Genomic DNA, 21,761 nt, shown 5'->3' with positions numbered 1-21,761 from the left:
TTCCTCCGTGGAGACATTCACCAGCAGCAATTGCCTCCACAAAGTACACAGGGAGCTGAGATGGTGGATTCCAGTGGGGACGAATTGATAATCTGTGAGGAGGGGGATGTACACGGTGATATATCGGAGGATGATGATGAGGTGGACATCTTGCCTCTGTAGAGCCAGTTTGTGCAAGGAGAGATTAATTGCTTCTTTTTTGGTGGGGGTCCAAACCAACCCGTCATTTCAGTCACAGTCGTGTGGCAGACCCTGTCACTGAAATGATGGGTTGGTTAAAGTGTGCATGTCCTGTTTATACAACATAAGGGTGGGTGGGAGGGCCCAAGGACAATTCCATCTTGCACCTCTTTTTTCTTTCATTTTTCTTTGCGTCATGTGCTGTTTGGGGAGTAGTTTTTGGAAGGGCCATCCTGCGTGACACTGCAGTGCCACTCCTAGATGGGCCAGGTGTTTGTGTCGGCCACTTGGGTCGCTTATCTTAGTCACACAGCTACCTCATTGCGCATCTTTTTTTTCTTCTTTGCGTCATGTGCTGTTTGGGGAGTAGTTTTTTGAAGGGCCATCCTGCGTGACACTGCAGTGCCACTCCTAGATGGGCCAGGTGTTTGTGTCGGCCACTAGGGTCGCTTAGCTTAGTCACACAGCTACCTCATTGCGCCTCTTTTTTTCTTTGCGTCATGTGCTGTTTGGGGGGTGTTTTTTGGAAGGGCCATCCTGCGTGACACTGCAGTGCCACTCCTAGATGGGCCAGGTGTTTGTGTCGGCCACTAGGGTCGCTTATCTTAGTCACACAGCTACCTCATTGCGCATCTTTTTTTTCTTCTTTGCGTCATGTGCTGTTTGGGGAGTAGTTTTTTGAAGGGCCATCCTGCGTGACACTGCAGTGCCACTCCTAGATGGGCCAGGTGTTTGTGTCGGCCACTAGGGTCGCTTAGCTTAGTCACACAGCTACCTCATTGCGCCTCTTTTTTTCTTTGCGTCATGTGCTGTTTGGGGGGTGTTTTTTGGAAGGGCCATCCTGCGTGACACTGCAGTGCCACTCCTAGATGGGCCAGGTGTTTGTGTCGGCCACTAGGGTCGCTTAGCTTACTCACACAGCTACCTCATTGCGCCTCTTTTTTTTCTTCTTTGCGTCATGTGCTGTTTGGGGAGTAGTTTTTGGAAGGGCCATCCTGCGTGACACTGCAGTGCCACTCCTAGATGGGCCAGGTGTTTGTGTCGGCCACTTGGGTCGCTTATCTTAGTCACACAGCTACCTCATTGCGCCTCTTTTTTTCTTTGCGTCATGTGCTGTTTGGGGGGTGTTTTTTGGAAGGGCCATCCTGCGTGACACTGCAGTGCCACTCCTAGATGGGCCAGGTGTTTGTGTCGGCCACTTGGGTCGCTTATCTTAGTCACACAGCTACCTCATTGCGCCTCTTTTTTTCTTTGCGTCATGTGCTGTTTGGGGGGTGTTTTTTGGAAGGGCCATCCTGCGTGACACTGCAGTGCCACTCCTAGATGGGCCAGGTGTTTGTGTCGGCCACTAGGGTCGCTTATCTTAGTCACACAGCTACCTCATTGCGCATCTTTTTTCTTCTTCTTTGCGTCATGTGCTGTTTGGGGAGTAGTTTTTTGAAGGGCCATCCTGCGTGACACTGCAGTGCCACTCCTAGATGGGCCAGGTGTTTGTGTCGGCCACTAGGGTCGCTTAGCTTAGTCACACAGCTACCTCATTGCGCCTCTTTTTTTCTTTGCGTCATGTGCTGTTTGGGGGGTGTTTTTTGGAAGGGCCATCCTGCGTGACACTGCAGTGCCACTCCTAGATGGGCCAGGTGTTTGTAACGGCCACTAGGGTCGCTTAGCTTACTCACACAGCTACCTCATTGCGCCTCTTTTTTTTCTTCTTTGCGTCATGTGCTGTTTGGGGAGTAGTTTTTTGAAGGGCCATCCTGCGTGACACTGCAGTGCCACTCTCCTAGATGGGCCAGGTGTTTGTGTCGGCCACTTGGGTCGCTGAGCTTAGTCATCCAGCGACCTCGGTGCAAATTTTAGGACTAAAAATAATATTGTGAGGTGTGAGGTGTTCAGAATAGACTGAAAATGAGTGGAAATTATGGTTATTGAGGTTAATAATACTTTGGGATCAAAATGACCCCCAAATTCTATGATTTAAGCTGTTTTTTAGGGTTTTTTGAAAAAAACACCCGAATCCAAAACACACCCGAATCCGACAAAAAAAATTCGGTGAGGTTTTGCCAAAACGCGTTCGAACCCAAAACACGGCCGCGTAACCGAACCCAAAACCAAAACACAAAACCCGAAAAATTTCCGGTGCTCATCACTAGTAACTAGTACATTAACACATAGCACAATCCCTAAATCTGGTTAAAGGCAGAAGAAAACCACCTAATTCCTACACTAACAGGCTGAACCCAACAACCCCCTGGTGTCCCAATCATTAAGGGGGCATTACCATTTACAAGCCTTTCATTCCGACCTATAGACAGAGCACATCTCTTTAGTGCTAATGTACTGTATGTATGCTAAAACAGAGTGTCAGGAGGACATAGGCAGATACTGATTGCTATTTACAGAATGGATGATGCATCAAGACTATTGAGTGTTATACAGTCTTACACTGGAGTTCATTATTTAAAAGGTTGATTGTATGCTTTTGGTTTTGACATGGTCTTTATAATAAATTACGTTTCTGACTGAACAGATTACATAACGCTCAAACTGCAGAAGACTGATCAGAAGACCATTTAGACTTCATAAATAATTTAAGACTGCAAATATTGAGTTTTTTCCTTTTGAATCCAAATCAGTCAAAAGCATTTATTCATATACAACCTTAGGGTGCTCATCGAAAACAAAATCTGAGCTTTCACAAAGGTGTGCATCCTACAGTATCCCTCCTGCTTATAGGACAAAGATCTTTAAAGGCTACGCAGTAATATCTCACAAATCTCTAGTGATTATGTACAAAACACCTAAATCTCTGGTATCTATACACTAAACCACACACAATCTCTGGTGCATATGCACTATATCACTAAATCTCTGTTGGCTAAGCACTAGGGCCCCCAAATCTCTGGTGGCTATGCACTAGACCCCCTCCCCCCAAATCACTGGTGGCTATGCTCTAGACCCCAAAATCGCTGGTGGCTATGCACTGGACATCCAAATCTCTAGCGGCTATGCACTAGACCCCAAATTCTGTGGTGGCTATGCTCTAGACCCCCCCCCCCCTCTCCAAATCTCTGGTGGTTATGCACTAGACCCACTTATCTCTGGTGGCTCTGCTTTAGGACCCCAAATTTCTGGTGACTACGTACAAAACACCCAAATATTTGATGGCTGAGCCCTAGAATCCAAAATCTCTGGTGACTATGTACAAAACACCTATATCTCTTGCAGCTATACACTAAATCACCAATCACTGGAGGCTATGCAATAGACCTCCAAATTGCTAAAGGCAGATCACTGTTGTGAAGTTAAAAATGCAAAGCCACATCTGTGGTAGTGATATAACGTAGACCCAAAATGTGTGGTGGTAACGCAAGTTCTCAATAGTCCCTACTTACTTGCCATGTTGCTCAGTCAGCATCAGTCAAGGAAAGTCCTGGCAGTCTTATTGATAAATAGCATCAGCCACCCATTAATCATCACAGAGAAGTCTGAGAAGGTGATTCAGGTCTCCATGTGTTTGCCTGTACACATCACAGTAGAATTGTATCTTGTCATTGCTAATACTCCCGTGCACCTTTAATAGTGCAGGAGAAAAGTGAGGTTACCAAAAATCAAAACAAAAAAACCCCCAACCTAATACCCAACATAGGAGAGGGTTTGTCACAATAAGGGCAGTAAGGATCTGGAATACCTTGCCAGAGAAGGTAGTAATGGCGGACTCAGTAATTGAGTTTAAAAATGGGTTGGATACATTTCTAACTCATAAAGATATCCAGGGATATAACATTTAATAAGACTATTGAGTTACTACGTGTATACTTTTGTTACATTCATAATAGGATATAGGATCAAAACAAAAGTTGAACTCGATAGACAACTTGTCTTTTTTCAACCTCACTAACTATGTTACTATGCACAGTACCTGTATTCTTTTATTTCCATGTATTCCTCACTGAGTTTACATGTTTTACCCCACCTGAAAAATCCTAGAATTATTTTAACAATAAATATAACATTGAATAAATAACCCTGATGGCTTCCAGACCCACTCATGCCCACATCCACATTATTCTGTTAATTAAGAATATTGAGGTCCATTCCAATGGATTACATCTAATAGTGCTACCATCGAGGTGTTACATAGCTATCGCTATCTGTAAATACTATATACCATTTCTAGCCTACCTCTGCCATAGTTATTAACTGTGAGCTCAATGGCCAAACACTTTATATAGACACATGATACAGATGCTTATTTTAAAGATACTGTGCCTTTAACATTCTGCCCATACAGCTACAGTATTATCTGTTCCTCTCAAGTAACAAATGCTTCAACTGACAGCTATTTTCCCTCTCGAGGTAGAAAAGCAAATACATAAGTAAGGTAAACTATCTTTAGCTGTCAAAATAGTCTTACAATTCTTCTGTAACAATGCATTCTTTAAATAAACTGTAATTCATATTGAAGTGTGTCAGTCACATTATGTTACTATTGTACATATTTTCCATAAATGTTAAGACAAGTTGAATGAAAACAAAAAAAGAATGATGTTATTTTAAGTCTTATCATGTTGACTGGGGACAACAACATTTAAAATACTGTCAGTCCAGGTTATTAAGTTGAAACCCAGCTGGGAAAATATTTGGATATTTATGGAAAACAAACTAAATCTACATAGTTGATATTATGACTTATCATTTGGAATGAAGTATAACTTGCTATTTTAAATATCAATGAGAACATAAAATACACTATACTGTATTGGTACATTTTTTTTAGTTTAGAACAGAATGGCTTCCTTATCACCTGAGGTCATATATATCTTTCCTTTGGTCTTTATATACAGTATACTGTATATTGCCAGAGCCGGCCATAGGCATAGGCAAACTAGGCAATTGCCTAGGGCATTTGGTATGCCTAGGGGCATCAGCAGCTTCTGCTGATTAAAATGATATGCGACATGCCTATATTCTGTATGTGGTAATTCTTATGCAGATACAGTCACAGTCTCACACAGAATATAGGCATGCTGCATATCAGTTTAATCAGCAGAAGCTGCTTGTGCATCCTAGCCACATAGCAATGCAAATAAGATGCATTTTCATAAAAAAAGGTGCCCGACATTAGCATTGAGGCAAGATTTATGAGGACACATCTGTATCCAAGCAGAGGCCTCTAGAGGTCACACTGTTAGTGGCAGTGTGAGTGCTGTGTGCATGTGAGTGGGTTGGTTGTGCAGTAGTGTTCGGAATATGTATAAGGAGCATTATGTGTGTCATGTAAAAATGCATTAATAATGTGCAACATATGTGTAAGGGGCACTATGTGTGTCATGTGTATAAGGGCATTAGTAATGTGCGGCATATGTGTAACAGGGTACTACTGTATGTGTGTCATTATGTGTATAGGGGCACTAATAATGTGCAGCATATATGTAAGGGACATTATGTGTAAAAGGGCATTAATAAAGGTTGCCATAATGTGTAAGACACATTATGTTTATAAGGACATTAATAATGTGTAAGGGGCATTACTGTGTGGAATTATGTATATGAATGCATTACTAATGTGTGGCATTATGTGTATAAGGTGCTCTACTATGTGGCGTTGCGTATAGAAAGGGCATTACTGTGTCGTCTAATATGAATAAAGAGCAATAGGGTGTGGTGTAATGTGAATAAGGAGCAATTCAGTGTGATGTAATGTGAATAAGGGGCTCTACTGTGAGGAGTAATGTTTATAAGGTAAAGTAATACTACTGTGGGATGTAATATGAATTATGGACACTATCGCATGATCAAATGTGAGTAAAGTTGCAGTACTGTGTGGCGTAATTGGAATTGGAGTTACTATTGTGTGACCATGCCCCTTGCCAGCAAAAACACACCCCTTTTTGGGCTGTGCGCCAAATGTGCGAACTGTTCCTATTTAAAATATAGGGGGTACAAACACCAAAATAAGGACTGCTATAGATGAGGGGTGATGGTGCTGGGAAAGAGGTGCAAGGTCAGAGGCGGAACCAGCAGTGGCGCTAGGGGCACCAGCCAAAATCTTGCCTAGGGCATCATATTGGTTAGGGCCGGCTCTGTATATTGCATTAACAAAAATAAATCCTTGAAAGTCATCTATCATGTGGATTACTTTAGTGCAACGTATACACAGTATTCTTATACAAATGGAAAGCTCCTACAACAGCTTGGGCGTGATTCAGAGGTGGGGCACACAGAGGCAGAACTCTGGGAGGCAACGGAGTCAGCTGCCGCCGGGCTCCTGCTTTGTAGGGGGGCACCTCTCCTCCTGTTCTGTGTGTTCAGCGACATTAATCAATTAAGTTAACTGACAGCAGCTGGTATCTCTTCTGTAGCCAACTTCCCCACTAGTCACTGCACCTTACAAATCACACACTCTTTATTATAGATATACTGGAAGCAGACACCTTACTGATGAAGCTATTTGCTCCTATAAAGGAAACATGAGAATTCTAACCATATGAAGTTATTTCTCTGACGATTACAAGTAACTTCATATAGTTAGAATTCTCATACTTCCTATGCAAGAGCAGATATCTCCATCAGTAAGGTGCATGCTACCAGTGTAAAAGGTTGTGGGTTCTAATCCTGGATATGACACTTGCAAATCAATTGTCAGAGAAATAATCAGCATTTTGAGTGACTGAGCAGATCTATGTAGTGTGTGGCTGGACCCCTACATAGATCTACCTAGTTGCAATGGTTTTGTAGTAGCTTCATATAGTTAGAATTAGAGATGAGTGGGTTCGGTTTTACTCTGTGTTACTTGGATCTCAAAACGGCATGTTATTGGCTCACGGATGATATATAGGGGAGGGGGCACCAATATTTTTCTTGCCTCCTGGATACTGGGAAAAACTTACGCCACTGGGGGCACAGTTTAGATTCAGTCGTAAATGACCTATGTTTTGTGGTCCGTTCATGTGTCTGAGCCGTAGTGTGCATGTTGTGCGATACTGTTGTGACACTGGTCGCAGCGTATTGTTAGCACATCGTTGAGACATTATGTGTATCGGGCACTATACTGGAGACATTATGTGTATCGGGCACTATACTGGAGACATTATGTATATCTGGCACTGCTGGGGGGCATATCATATCTATCTGGCACTGCACTACTGGGGTCATTATGTGTATCTGGCACTATACTGGAAACATTATGTGTATCTGGCACTATACTGGAGACATTATGTCTAAGGAACAATACTGCGGCTGTTACGTGTAAGGTTGCTAATTGTGTGCGTAGAGGGGGGGTGAAAATATATTTATAGTTTTATAATATGAAGTTGTGAGGCCACGCCCACTTTTCCAGGAGTGCGCCCGCATGGGGGGGGGGGGGGGGGGGGAAGGGGAGCTTTGGCATTTTCTCGCTCAGGGTGCTAGTAGGCCTGTAGCCGGCCCTGCCTAATGATGCATCTTTGGATGCAAGCGGCGCAGTGGCAAATGCAGGATTTCTAGAGGGGGGGGGTCCAAATGCAGTCCAAAATCTCCCACTCTGCGGAACATTGGAGCTAGTGTGGGAGTCTGGGGGAGTGGTAGTACAGGCAGAACTAGCAACAACCCTGGACATTAATTTATAAAATCCTCTGGGGGCCATACAAAAATTATCAACTTACAAATTAGCCTGCTATATTTGGTAAAAAATTTAATTAACTCACCCCTAATGTGATGGTTGGCTCTGCTTCTATAATCGCAATCAGTGTCGGACTGGGGCATGAAGGGCCCACAGGGGGAATGCAATGGTAGGGGTCCATGTTTAGGGGTGTGGCCATTCTCCAGAGAGGGAGGGGGGGGGGCTAACCATTACAGAGTGCACAGTCTGGGCCCCTTGATATACACTGCTCAAAAAAATGAAACACTAAAATAACACATCCTAGATCTGAATGAATGAAATATTCTTATTAAATACTTTGTTCTTTACATAGTTGAATGTGCTGCCAACAAAATCACACAAAAATTATCAATGTAAATCAAATTTATTAACCCATGGAGGTCTGGATTTGGAGTCACCCTCAAAATTAAAATGGAAAAACACAACACAGGCTGATCCAACTTTGATGTAATGTCCTTAAAACAAGTCAAAATGAGGCTCAGTAGTGTGTGTGGCCTCCACGTGCCTGTATGACCTCCCTACAACGCCTGGGCATGTTCCTGATGAGGTGGCGGATGGTCTCCTGAGGGATCTCCTCCCAGACCTGGACTAAAGCATCCGCCAACTCCTGGACAGTCTGTGGTGCAACGTGGCGTTGGTGGATGGAGCGAGACATGATGTCCCAGATGTGCTCAATTGGATTCAGGTATGGGGAATGGGCGGGCCAGTCCATAGCATCAATGCCTTCGTCTTGCAGGAACTGCTGACACGCTCCAGCCACATGAGGTCTAGCATTGTCTTGCATTAGGAGGAACCCAGGGCCAACCGCACCAGCATATGGTCTCACAAGGGGTCTGAGGATCTCATCTCGGTACCTAATGGCAGTCAGGCTACCTCTGGCGAGCACATGGAGGGCTGGGTGGCCCCCCAAAGAAATGCCACCCCACACCATTACTGACCCACTGCCAAACCGGTCATGCTGGAGGATGTTGCAGGCAGCGGAACGTTCTCCTTGGCGTCTCCAGACTGTCACATGTGCTCAGTGAGAACCTGCTTTCATCTGTGAAGAGCACAGGGCGCCAGTGGCGAATTTGCCAATCTTGCTGTTCTCTGGCAAATGCCAAATGTCCTGCACAGTGTTGGGCTGTAAGCACAACCCCCACCTGTGGACGTCGGGCCCTCATACCACCCTCATGGAGTCTGTTTCTGATCGTTTGAGTAGACACATGCACATTTGTGGCTTGCTGGAGGTAATCTTGCAGGGCTCTGGCAGTGCTCCTCCTGTTCCTCCTTGCACAAAGGCAGAGGTAGCGGTCCTGCTGCTAAGTTGTTGCCATCCTACGTCCTCCTCCACGTCTCCTGATGTACTGGCCTGTCTCCTGGTAGCGCCTCCATGCTCTGGACACTACGCTGACAGACACAGCAAACCTTCTTGCCACAGCTCGCATTGATGTGCCATCCTGGATGAGCTGCACTACCTGAGCCACTTGTGTGGGTTGTAGACTCCGTCTCATGCTACCACTAGAGTGAAAGCACCGCCAGCTTTCAAAAGTGACCAAAACATCAACCAGAAAGCATAGGAGCTGAGAAGTGGTCTGTGGTCACCACCTGCAGAACAACTCCTTTATTGGGGGTGTCTTGCTAATTGCCTATAATTTCCACCTGTTGTCTCTTCCATTTGCACAACAGCATGTGAAATTGATTGTCAATCAGTGTTGCTTCCTAAGTGGACAGTTTGATTTCACAGAAGTGTGATTGACTTGGAGTTACATTGTGTTGTTTAAGTGTTCCCTTTATTTTTTTGAGCATTGTATTTATATAGTAAATACTGCTAGTGCATGCATGATAATGTACCAGATTAATAACAGCAATGTACTCTAGAAAATACTAGAGATGAGCGCCTGAAATTTTTCGGGTTTTGTGTTTTGGTTTTGGGTTCGGTTCCGCGGCCGTGTTTTGGGTTCGACCGCGTTTTGGCAAAACCTCACCGAATTTTTTTTGTCGGATTCGGGTGTGTTTTGGATTCGGGTGTTTTTTTCAAAAAACCCTAAAAAACAGCTTAAATCATAGAATTTGGGGGTCATTTTGATCCCATATTATTATTAACCTCAAAAACCATAATTTCCACTCATTTTCAGTCTATTCTGAATACCTCACACCTCACAATATTATTTTTAGTCCTAAAATTTGCACCGAGGTCGCTGGATGACTAAGCTAAGCGACCCTAGTGGCCGACACAAACACCTGGCCCATCTAGGAGTGGCACTGCAGTGTCACGCAGGATGGCCCTTCCAAAAAACCCTCCCCAAACAGCACATGACGCAAAGAAAAAAAGAGGCGCAATGAGGTAGCTGACTGTGTGAGTAAGATAAGCGACCCTAGTGGCCGACACAAACACCGGGCCCATCTAGGAGTGGCACTGCAGTGTCACGCAGGATGGCTCTTCCAAAAAACCCTCCCCAAACAGCACATGACGCAAAGAAAAAAAGAGGCGCAATGAGGTAGCTGACTGTGTGAGTAAGATAAGCGACCCTAGTGGCCGACACAAACACCGGGCCCATTTAGGAGTGTCACTGCAGTGTCACGCAGGATGTCCCTTCCAAAAAACCCTCCCCAAACAGCACATGACGCAAAGAAAATAAGAGGCGCAATGAGGTAGCTGTGTGAGTAAGATTAGCGACCCTAGTGGCCAACACAAACACCGGGCCCATCTAGGAGTGGCACTGCAGTGTCACGCAGGATGGCCCTTCCAAAAAACACTCCCCAAACAGCACATGACGCAAAGAAAAAAAGAGGCGCAATGAGGTAGCTGACTGTGTGAGTAAGATAAGCGACCCTAGTGGCCGACACAAACACCGGGCCCATTTAGGAGTGTCACTGCAGTGTCACGCAGGATGTCCCTTCCAAAAAACCCTCCCCAAACAGCACATGACGCAAAGAAAAATAAAAGAAAAAAGAGGTGCAAGATGGAATTGTCCTTGGGCCCTCCCACCCACCCTTATGTTGTATAAACAAAACAGGACATGCACACTTTAACCAACCCATCATTTCAGTGACAGGGTCTGCCACACGACTGTGACTGATATGACGGGTTGGTTTGGACCCCCCCAAAAAAAGAAGCAATTAATCTCTCCTTGCACAAACTGGCTCTACAGAGGCAAGATGTCCACCTCATCATCATCCTCCGATATATCACCGTGTACATCCCCCTCCTCACAGATTATCAATTCGTCCCCACTGGAATCCACCATCTCAGCTCCCTGTGTACTTTGTGGAGGCAATTGCTGCTGGTCAATGTCTCCGCGGAGGAATTGATTATAATTCATTTTAATGAACATCATCTTCTCCACATTTTCTGGATGTAACCTCGTACGCCGATTGCTGACAAGGTGAGCGGCGGCACTAAACACTCTTTCGGAGTACACACTTGTGGGAGGGCAACTTAGGTAGAATAAAGCCAGTTTGTGCAATGGCCTCCAAATTGCCTCTTTTTCCTGCCAGTATAAGTATGGACTGTGTGACGTGCCTACTTGGATGCGGTCACTCATATAATCCTCCACCATTCTTTCAATGGTGAGAGAATCATATGCAGTGACAGTAGACGACATGTCCGTAATCGTTGTCAGGTCCTTCAGTCCGGACCAGATGTCAGCATCAGCAGTCGCTCCAGACTGCCCTGCATCACCGCCAGCGGGTGGGCTCGGAATTCTGAGCCTTTTCCTCGCACCCCCAGTTGCGGGAGAATGTGAAGGAGGAGATGTTGACAGGTCGCGTTCCGCTTGACTTGACAATTTTCTCACCAGCAGGTCTTTCAACCCCAGCAGACTTGTGTCTGCCGGAAAGAGAGATCCAAGGTAGGCTTTAAATCTAGGATCGAGCACGGTGGCCAAAATGTAGTGCTCTGATTTCAACAGATTGACCACACGTGAATCCTTGTTAAGCGAATTAAGGGCTCCATCCACAAGTCCCACATGCCTAGCGGAATCGCTCCGTGTTAGCTCCTCCTTCAATGTCTCCAGCTTCTTCTGCAAAAGCCTGATGAGGGGAATGACCTGACTCAGGCTGGCAGTGTCTGAACTGACTTCACGTGTGGCAAGTTCAAAGGGCAGCAGAACCTTGCACAACGTTGAAATCATTCTCCACTGCGCTTGAGACAGGTGCATTCCACCTCCTATATCGTGCTCAATTGTATAGGCTTGAATGGCTTTTTGCTGCTCCTCCAACCTCTGAAGCATATAGAGGGTTGAATTCCACCTCGTTACCACTTCTTGCTTCAGATGATGGCAGGGCAGGTTCAGTAGTTTTTGGTGGTGCTCCAGTCTTCTGTACGTGGTGCGTGTACGCCGAAAGTGTCCCGCAATTCTTCTGGCCACCGACAGCATCTCTTGCACGCCCCTGTCGTTTTTTAAATAATTCTGCACCACCAAATTCAAGGTATGTGCAAAACATGGGACGTGCTGGAATTTGCCCATATTTAATGCACACACAATATTGCTGGCGTTGTCCGATGCCACAAATCCACAGGAGAGTCCAATTGGGGTAAGCCATTCCGCGATAATCTTCCTCAGTTGCCGTAAGAGGTTTTCAGCTGTGTGCGTATTCTGGAAACCGGTGATACAAAGCGTAGCCTGCCTAGGAAAGAGTTGGCGTTTGCGAGATGCTGCTACTGGTGCCGCCGCTGCTGTTCTTGCGGCGGGAGTCCATACATCTACCCAGTGGGCTGTCACAGTCATATAGTCCTGACCCTGCCCTGCTCCACTTGTCCACATGTCCGTGGTTAAGTGGACATTGGGTACAGCTGCATTTTTTAGGACACTGGTGACTCTTTTTCTGAGGTCTGTGTAAATTTTCGGTATCGCCTGCCTAGAGAAATGGAACCTAGGTGGTATTTGGTACCGGGGACACAGTACCTCCAACAAGTCTCTAGTTGGCTCTGCAGTAATGATGGATACCGGAACCACGGTTCTCACCACCCAGGATGCCAAGGCCTCAGTTATCCGCTTTGCAGTAGGATGACTGCTGTGATATTTCATCTTCCTCGCAAAGGACTGTTGGACAGTCAATTGCTTGGTGGAAGTAGTAAAAGTGGTCTTACGACTTCCCCTCTGGGATGACCATCGACTCCCAGCAGCAACAACAGCAGCGCCAGCAGCAGTAGGCGTTACACGCAAGGATGCATCGGAGGAATCCCAGGCAGGAGAGGAATCGTCAGAATTGCCAGTGACATGGCCTGCAGGACTATTGGCATTCCTGGGGAAGGAGGAAATTGACACTGAGGGAGTTGGTGGGGTGGTTTGCGTGAGCTTGGTTACAAGAGGAAGGGATTTACTGGTCAGTGGACTGCTTCCGCTGTCACCCAAAGTTTTTGAACTTGTCACTGACTTATTATGAATGCGCTGCAGGTGACGTATAAGGGAGGATGTTCCGAGGTGGTTAACGTCCTTACCCCTACTTATTACAGCTTGACAAAGGGAACACACGGCTTGACACCTGTTGTCCGCATTTCTGTTGAAATACCTCCACACCGAAGAGCTGATTTTTTTGGTATTTTCACCAGGCATGTCAACGGCCATATTCCTCCCACGGACAACAGGTGTCTCCCCGGGTGCCTGACTTAAACAAACCACCTCACCATCAGAATCCTCCTGGTCAATTTCCTCCCCAGCGCCAGCAACACCCATATCCTCCTCATCCTGGTGTACTTCAACACTGACATCTTCAATCTGACTATCAGGAACTGGACTGCGGGTGCTCCTTCCAGCACTTGCAGGGGGCGTGCAAATGGTGGAAGGCGCATGCTCTTCACGTCCAGTGTTGGGAAGGTCAGGCATCGCAACCGACACAATTGGACTCTCCTTGTGGATTTGGGATTTCGAAGAACGCACAGTTCTTTGCGGTGCTACTGCTTTTGCCAGCTTGAGTCTTTTCATTTTTCTAGCGAGAGGCTGAGTGCCTCCATCCTCATGTGAAGCTGAACCACTAGCCATGAACATAGGCCAGGGCCTCAGCCGTTCCTTGCCACTCCGTGTGGTAAATGGCATATTGGCAAGTTTACGCTTCTCCTCCGACAATTTTATTTTAGGTTTTGGAGTCCTTTTTTTACTGATATTTGGTGTTTTGGATTTGACATGCTCTGTACTATGACATTGGGCATCGGCCTTGGCAGACGACGTTGCTGGCATTTCATCGTCTCGGCCATGACTAGTGGCAGCAGCTTCAGCACGAGGTGGAAGTGGATCTTGATCTTTCCCTAATTTTGGAACCTCAACATTTTTGTTCTCCATATTTTAATAGGCACAACTAAAAGGCACCTCAGGTAAACAATGGAGATGGATGGATACTAGTATACAATTATGGACGGACTGCCGAGTGCCGACACAGAGGTAGCTACAGCCGTGAACTACCGTACTGTACTGTGTCTGCTGCTAATATAGACTGGTTGATAAAGAGATGTAGTAGTATGTATGTATAAAGAAGAAAGAAAAAAAAAACCACGGGTAGGTGGTATACAATTATGGACGGACTGCCGAGTGCCGACACAGAGGTAGCTACAGCCGTGAACTACCGTACTGTACTGTGTCTGCTGCTAATATAGACTGGTTGATAAAGAGATGTAGTAGTATGTATGTATAAAGAAGAAAGAAAAAAAAACCACGGGTAGGTGGTATACAATTATGGACGGACTGCCGAGTGCCGACACAGAGGTAGCTACAGCCGTGAACTACCGTACTGTACTGTGTCTGCTGCTAATATAGACTGGTTGATAAAGAGATGTAGTAGTATGTATGTATAAAGAAGAAAGAAAAAAAAACCTCGGGTAGGTGGTATACAATTATGGATGGACTGCCGAGTGCCGACACAGAGGTAGCTACAGCCGTGGACTACCGTACTGTACTGTGTCTGCTGCTAATATAGACTGGTTGATAAAGAGATGTAGTAGTATGTATGTATAAAGAAGAAAGAAAAAAAAACCACGGGTAGGTGGTATACAATTATGGACGGACTGCCGAGTGCCGACACAGAGGTAGCTACAGCCGTGAACTACCGTACTGTGTCTGCTGCTAATATAGACTGGTTGATAAAGAGATGTAGTAGTATGTATGTATAAAGAAGAAAGAAAAAAAAACCACGGGTAGGTGGTATACAATTATGGACGGACTGCCGAGTGCCGACACAGAGGTAGCTACAGCCGTGAACTACCGTACTGTGTCTGCTGCTAATATAGACTGGTTGATAAAGAGATGTAGTAGTATGTATGTATAAAGAAGAAAGAAAGAAAAACCACGGGTAGGTGGTATACAATTATGGACGGACTGCCGAGTGCCGACACAGAGGTAGCTACAGCCGTGAACTACCGTACTGTACTGTGTCTGCTGCTAATATAGACTGGTTGATAAAGAGATGTAGTAGTATGTATGTATAAAGAAGAAAGAAAAAAAACCCACGGGTAGGTGGTATACAATTATGGACGGACTGTCGAGTGCCGACACAGAGGTAGCTACAGCCGTTAACTACCGTACTGTACTGTGTCTGCTGCTAATATAGACTGGTTGATAAAGAGATGTAGTAGTATGTATGTATAAAGAAGAAAGAAAAAAAAACCACGGGTAGGTGGTATACAATTATGGACGGACTGCCGAGTGCCGACACAGAGGTAGCTACAGCCGTGAACTACCGTACTGTGTCTGCTGCTAATATAGACTGGTTGATAAAGAGATGTAGTAGTATGTATGTATAAAGAAGAAAGAAAAAAAAACCACGGGTAGGTGGTATACAATTATGGACGGACTGCCGAGTGCCGACACAGAGGTAGCTACAGCCGTGAACTACCGTACTGTACTGTGTCTGCTGCTAATATAGACTGGTTGATAAAGAGATGTAGTAGTATGTATGTATAAAGAAGAAAGAAAAAAAAAACACGGGTAGGTGGTATACAATTATGGACGGACTGCCGAGTGCCGACACAGAGGTAGCTACAGCCGTGAACTACCGTACTGTGTCTGCTGCTAATATAGACTGGTTGATAAAGAGATGTAGTAGTATGTATGTATAAAGAAGAAAGAAAAAAAAAACCTCGGGTAGGTGGTATACAATTATGGACGGACTGCCGAGTGCCGACACAGAGGTAGCTACAGCCGTGAACTACCGTACTGTGTCTGCTGCTAATATAGACTGGTTGATAGAGATGTAGTAGTATGTATGTATAAAGAAGAAAGAAAAAAAAACCACGGGTAGGTGGTATACAATTATGGACGGACTGCCGAGTGCCGACACAGAGGTAGCTACAGCCGTGAACTACTGTACTGTACTGTGTCTGCTGCTAATATAGACTGGTTGATAAAGAGATGTAGTAGTATGTATGTATAAAGAAGAAAGAAAAAAAAACCACGGGTAGGTGGTATACAATTATGGACGGACTGCCGAGTGCCGACACAGAGGTAGCTACAGCCGTGAACTACCGTACTGTGTCTGCTGCTAATATAGACTGGTTGATAAAGAGATGTAGTAGTATGTATGTATAAAGAAGAAAGAAAAAAAAAACCTCGGGTAGGTGGTATACAATTATGGACGGACTGCCGAGTGCCGACACAGAGGTAGCTACAGCCGTGAACTACCGTACTGTGTCTGCTGCGACTGGATGATAAATAATGATATAAAAAATATATATATATCACTACTGCAGCCGGACAGGTATATATTATATAATGACGGACCTGCTGGACACTGTCTGTCAGCAGAATGAGTTTTTTATAGAATAAAAAAAAAAACACCACACAAGTGAAGTCACACGACGAGTGTTTAACTTTTTCAGGCAATCACACAATATAGTATACTACTAACTATACTGGTGGTCAGTGTGGTCAGGTCACTGGTCAGTCACACTGGCAGTGGCACTCCTGCAGCAAAAGTGTGCACTGTTTAATTTTAATATAATATGTACTCCTGGCTCCTGCTATAACCTATAACTATTAACTGGCACTGCAGTGCTCCCCAGTCTCCCCCACAATTATAAGCTGTGTGAGCTGAGCACAGTCAGATATATATACATAGATGATGCAGCACACTGGGCTGAGCAGTGCACACAGATATGGTATGTGACTGAGTCACTGTGTGTATCATTTTTTTCAGGCAGAGAACGGATATATTAAATAAAACTGCACTGTCTGGTGGTCACTGTGGTCAGTCACTAGTAAACTCTGCACTCTCTACACTTCTACAGTACTCCTAAGCTCCAGTAAATCAGGTCAATCTCTCTCTCTCTCTCTTCTAATCTAAATGGAGAGGACGCCAGCCACGTCCTCTCCCTATCAATCTCAATGCACGTGTGAAAATGGCGGCGACGCGCGGCTCCTTATATAGAATCCGAGTCTCGCGAGAATCCGACAGCGTCATGATGACGTTCGGGCGCGCTCGGGTTAACCGAGCAAGGCGGGAAGATCCGAGTCGCTCGGACCCGTGAAAAAAAACATGAAGTTCGTGCGGGTTCGGATTCAGAGAAACCGAACCCGCTCATCTCTAGAAAATACACCATAGTCCTGTGCAGTATAAGGTAACACATGTAATGTATAATTCAAGTGCACAGTCTGGAACCTTGATCCCTAGAGAGGAAGGTGCCCCCCCCCCCCCCCCCAGGCAGTGGGGCCCACCAGTGGTTTCCCCTGTACCCCTGTGGGCCAGTGTAACACTGACTGCAATAGGCCCAGTCTGTGGGGTAAGGAAGTGTGTGTGTGTGGACCTGAGTGCACTGTCTATCCAGGTCCACAATATCTCATCACCACCACCACTTTTTACCTGCAGCAGCCTCCAGTGATATGCTAGAAGCCAGGCACAGCAGGAGCTCAGAAGACATGCAGGGGACACACTTAGCCACCTTGCAATTCACGTCCTCGGCTGCCAGGCCACGCTCCCTCCTAGTCCCACCTGCGAATGCCTTGGTAACCCACGTCGGATGCCCCTGCTAGTCCCGACTGCCGTGTCGTGGTTGTCAGGTAACCCAAGTCCTCCTCCGTCCTGCCTGCCGCAATCCCCATCCTAGTCCCGCCCACTGTTGCCAGGTAACCCACGTCCTCTTCCGTCCCTCCTCCTAGTCCGGCCTGCTGCCTTTCCCCCTCGTAGTCCCACCCGCGGTAGCCAGATAACCCATGTCCTCATCCGTCCCCGTCCCACATGCTGCTGTCCCCCTAGCTCACGTCCTCCTCCATCTGTCCCCTCCATCAGATGCTGTCCCCCTCCTCTCCTGCGGTTTCCCTGGTACTCTGGCAGGTACAGGCAAAGTGGCTATACGGCCCTTAACGGGACGTTCCTCAACCCTGGTCTATAGTATATGCTGTATCAAATATTTTAATAATATAGTGGTCAGGAAAAGGCTAAACATACCATAAGAAATAAATATAATAGAACCAGTATTGCACATTCTAAGCACACATTCTCTCACTTCATGGTAAGGCTCCTGTTTCTTCTTCCTGGTAGCTACTCTCTGGGGTCCAGTGATTGAGGGCCCAGATCCACACACACAGCAAACTTGGTATAAGAAACTACCACTGGGCATGTGCAGCAGCTCTGCTCTGTCCCTTAAACTGCATTATGTAGCGGCAGTTCTAGTAATCGTATTATATGCCATTGCTATTTTTGTCATAATTTGAGCCACTTGTCAAGAGGAAGGGGGTTTCCGGGCTACCGGAAACACCCCCTGCATTTGCCTATGCGGCGGATGTGAGACCCGATTTGCATCCACCTGTTTTAGGCCCATTGCACTGCAATGTGTAACATCATTGTCTTTACCTGCATTGGATTGATCTTCACAGACTTCTCAAAGCATTCCACACATTGCTGGAACTCCCGGTTCCGCAGATGGAGAAGACCTTTAGAACGTTGAGCACGGGCACTACGATGTTTAGACAGCTCCCAGGCTCTGTCGTAATATTGATGATCCCGTAACACATCCCCGAGAAGGCAGTAGAGACGTGGAGTCTCCTCCTTCTCTAGCTCCTGTCTCAGGATTTGTTCAGCCTAGGGAAAGCAAGGGTCACAGAAATGTGGGGAGATTAAATAAATAAATATATATATACTGTAGTTAATGGTGATAAACACTAGAGGGAATTATACATAACTCGCCAATACTCATATAAATGGATCAACTAAGTTCTACATAAAATTATAGACATTAAAAAAAATGTTTTAATACATATTGAAATTTTGTAACAGTAGTTACAATTACACGTCTTATTTAACTTTACATTCATGAAGACAATCTATGTAGTTACATAGAAGGTTGTAAAAATAAGGGATGTAAAAATGGAAAGGATTTATAAACATACTGTAGGTAGTAAAAATGCTATTATAATAGGATTTTGATAACCTACCGGTAAATTCTTTTCTCCTAGTCCGTACAGGATGCTGGGTACGACATCAAGACCATGGGGTATAGACGGGATCCGCAGGAGACATGGGCACTCCAAAGACTTTTCATTGGGTGTGAACTGGCTCCTCCCTCTATGCCCCTCCTCCAGACCTCAGTTGTAGGAACTGTGCCAAGGGAGACTGACATTTCGAGGAAAGGAATTACTTAACTAGTGGTGAGATATCTACCAACTCACACCCTCAACCATGCCGCACACATGGCATTCAACATAACACACGCCAAGAGGCATGAACTAATTGCAGCAACATGCTGAAACCAAAATAACACAACTTGTGTAACTGTGATAACTAAACTGCAGGTAAAGTACGCACTGGGACGGGCGCCCAGCATCCTCTACGGACTAGGAGAAAAGGATTTACCGGTAGGTTATCAAAATCATATTTTCTCATACGTCCTAGAGGATGCTGGGGACGACATCAAGACCATGGGGTCTATACCAAAGCTCCAGTACGGGCGGGAAAGTGCGGATGACCCTGCAGCACCGACTGACCAAACTTTAGATCCTCATCGGCCAAGGTGTCAAACTTGTAGAACTTAGCAAATGTGTTTGACCCTGACCAAGTAGCTGCTCGGCAAAGTTGTAATGCCGAGACCCCCCGGGCAGCCGCCCAGGATGAGCCCACCTTCCTAGTGGAGTGAGCCTTTACCGACGTTGGTAACGGCAATTCAGCCGTAGTATGAGCTTGCTAAATCGTATTTCTAATCCAACGTGCAATAGTCTGCTTGGAAGCAGGACAGCCAATCTTGTTGTGACCATACAGGACAAACAGAGGCTCTGTTTTCCGTATACGAGCTGTTCTAGTAACATAGATTTTCAACGCTCTAACCACATCTAGAGACTTTGAATCAGTGAATGTGTCAGTAACTACTGGCACCACAATAGGTTGGTTTATGTGAAAAGCAGAAACCACCTTTGGAAGAAAATGTTGGCGAGTTCGCAACTCTGCCCTATCTTCATGGAAAATCAGGTAAGGGCTCTTGTGAGACAAGGCCCCCAATTCAGACACCCGCCTTGCGGATGCCAAAGCCAAAAGCATCACCACTTTCCAAGTGAGAAACTTCAACTCTATCTTTTGTAGAGGCTCAAACCAATCCAATTGAAGGAACTGCAATACCACGTTAAGGTCCCATGGTGCCACTGGAGGCACGAATGGAGGCTGGATGTGCAGAACCCCTTTCACGAAGGTCTGAACCTCTGGAAAAGAGGCCAATTGTTTTTGGAAGAACACTGACAAGGCCGAAATCTGGACCTTAATTGATCCCAATCGTAGGCCCGCCTCCACACCATCCTGCAAAAAATGGAGAAACCGTCCTAAGTGAAACTCTTCCGTAGGAGCTTTCTTGGATTCACACCAAGACACATATTTTCTCCAAATACGGTGGTATTGTTTGACGTTACTCCCTTTCTGGCCTGAATAAGGATGGGGATGACCTCCTTAGGAATACCCTTCCTGGCTAGGATACGGCGCTCAACAGCCATGCCGTCAAACGTAGCCGCGGTAAGTCTTGGTACACACACGGCCCCTGCTGCAGCAGGTCCTCCCGAGGAGGAAGAGGCCGAGGATCTCCTATGAGTAACTGCTGAAGATCTGGGTGCCAAGCCCTCCTTGGCCAGTCTGGGGCAATGAAGATTGCTCGAACCCTTGTCTTTCTTATGATCCTGAGTACTTTTGGGATCAGCGGAAGTGGAGGGAAAACATACACTGACGGAAACACCCACTGGGTCACCAGTGCATCCACTGCTACTGCTTGAGGGTCTCTCGACCTGGAACAGTATCTCTGAAGCTTCTTCTTGAGACGAGACGCCATCATGTCTATTTGAGGAACTCCCCAAAGACTTGTCACCTCTGCGAAGACTTCTTGGTGGAGGCCCCACTCTCCTGGATGGAGATTGTGTCTGCTGAGGAAGTCTGCTTCCCAGTTGTCTACTCCCGGAATGAATATTGCCGACAGAGCTTGTAGATGTTTTTCTGCCCAGCGGAGGATTTTTGACGCCTCTGCCATTGCCGCTCTGCTTTTCGTTCCGCCCTGCCTGTTTATGTATGCGACTGCTGTTACATTGTCCGCCTGGATCTGCACGGGACGGTCTTGAAGAAGATGTACCGCTTGTTGAAGGCCGTTGTAAATGGCTCTTAGCTCCAGAACGTTTATGTGAAGGCAGGCTTCCTGTTGTGACCAACGTCCCTGGAAGTTTTCTCCCTGAGAGACTGCTCCCCAGCCTCGGAGACTTGAATCCGTGGTTACTAGGACCCAGTCCTGTATCCCGAACCTGCGTCCCTCTAGCAGGTGAGAGCTGTGCAACCACCACAGGAGCGAAATCCTGGTTTTTGACGACAGGATTATCTTTCTGTGCATGTGTAGGTGTGACCCCGACCACTTGTCCAACAGGTCCCACTGGAATACTCTGGCATGGAACCTGCCAAACTGTATGGCCTCGTAGGCCGCCACCATCTTCCCCAACAACCGAATGCACTGATGGATCGACACACTTGATGGTTTCAATATCTGTTTTACCATTTTCTGGATTTCCAGAGCCTTTTC

General features: G+C 46.0%; 1 protein-coding gene across 2 annotated transcripts in view; it reads right to left on the bottom strand.

Annotated features, from left to right (window-relative positions):
- Positions 1 to 21,761, bottom strand: part of TTC27 (tetratricopeptide repeat domain 27) — an 880,123-nt gene that overhangs the window by 110,364 nt on the left and 747,998 nt on the right. For both annotated transcript variants that reach the window (XM_063917959.1, XM_063917958.1), the window contains one exon: positions 18,581 to 18,808. In XM_063917959.1, the coding sequence (XP_063774029.1) occupies positions 18,581 to 18,808 (228 nt within the window). The remainder of the gene's footprint in view (positions 1 to 18,580; positions 18,809 to 21,761) is intronic.

The sequence above is a fragment of the Pseudophryne corroboree genome, chromosome 4 (genome assembly GCF_028390025.1).
Source record: "Pseudophryne corroboree isolate aPseCor3 chromosome 4, aPseCor3.hap2, whole genome shotgun sequence".
Taxonomy (NCBI): Eukaryota; Metazoa; Chordata; class Amphibia; order Anura; family Myobatrachidae; genus Pseudophryne; species Pseudophryne corroboree.
The sequence above is the reverse complement of the archived record's forward strand: the minus strand, read 5'-3'. Positions and strand labels throughout refer to the sequence as shown.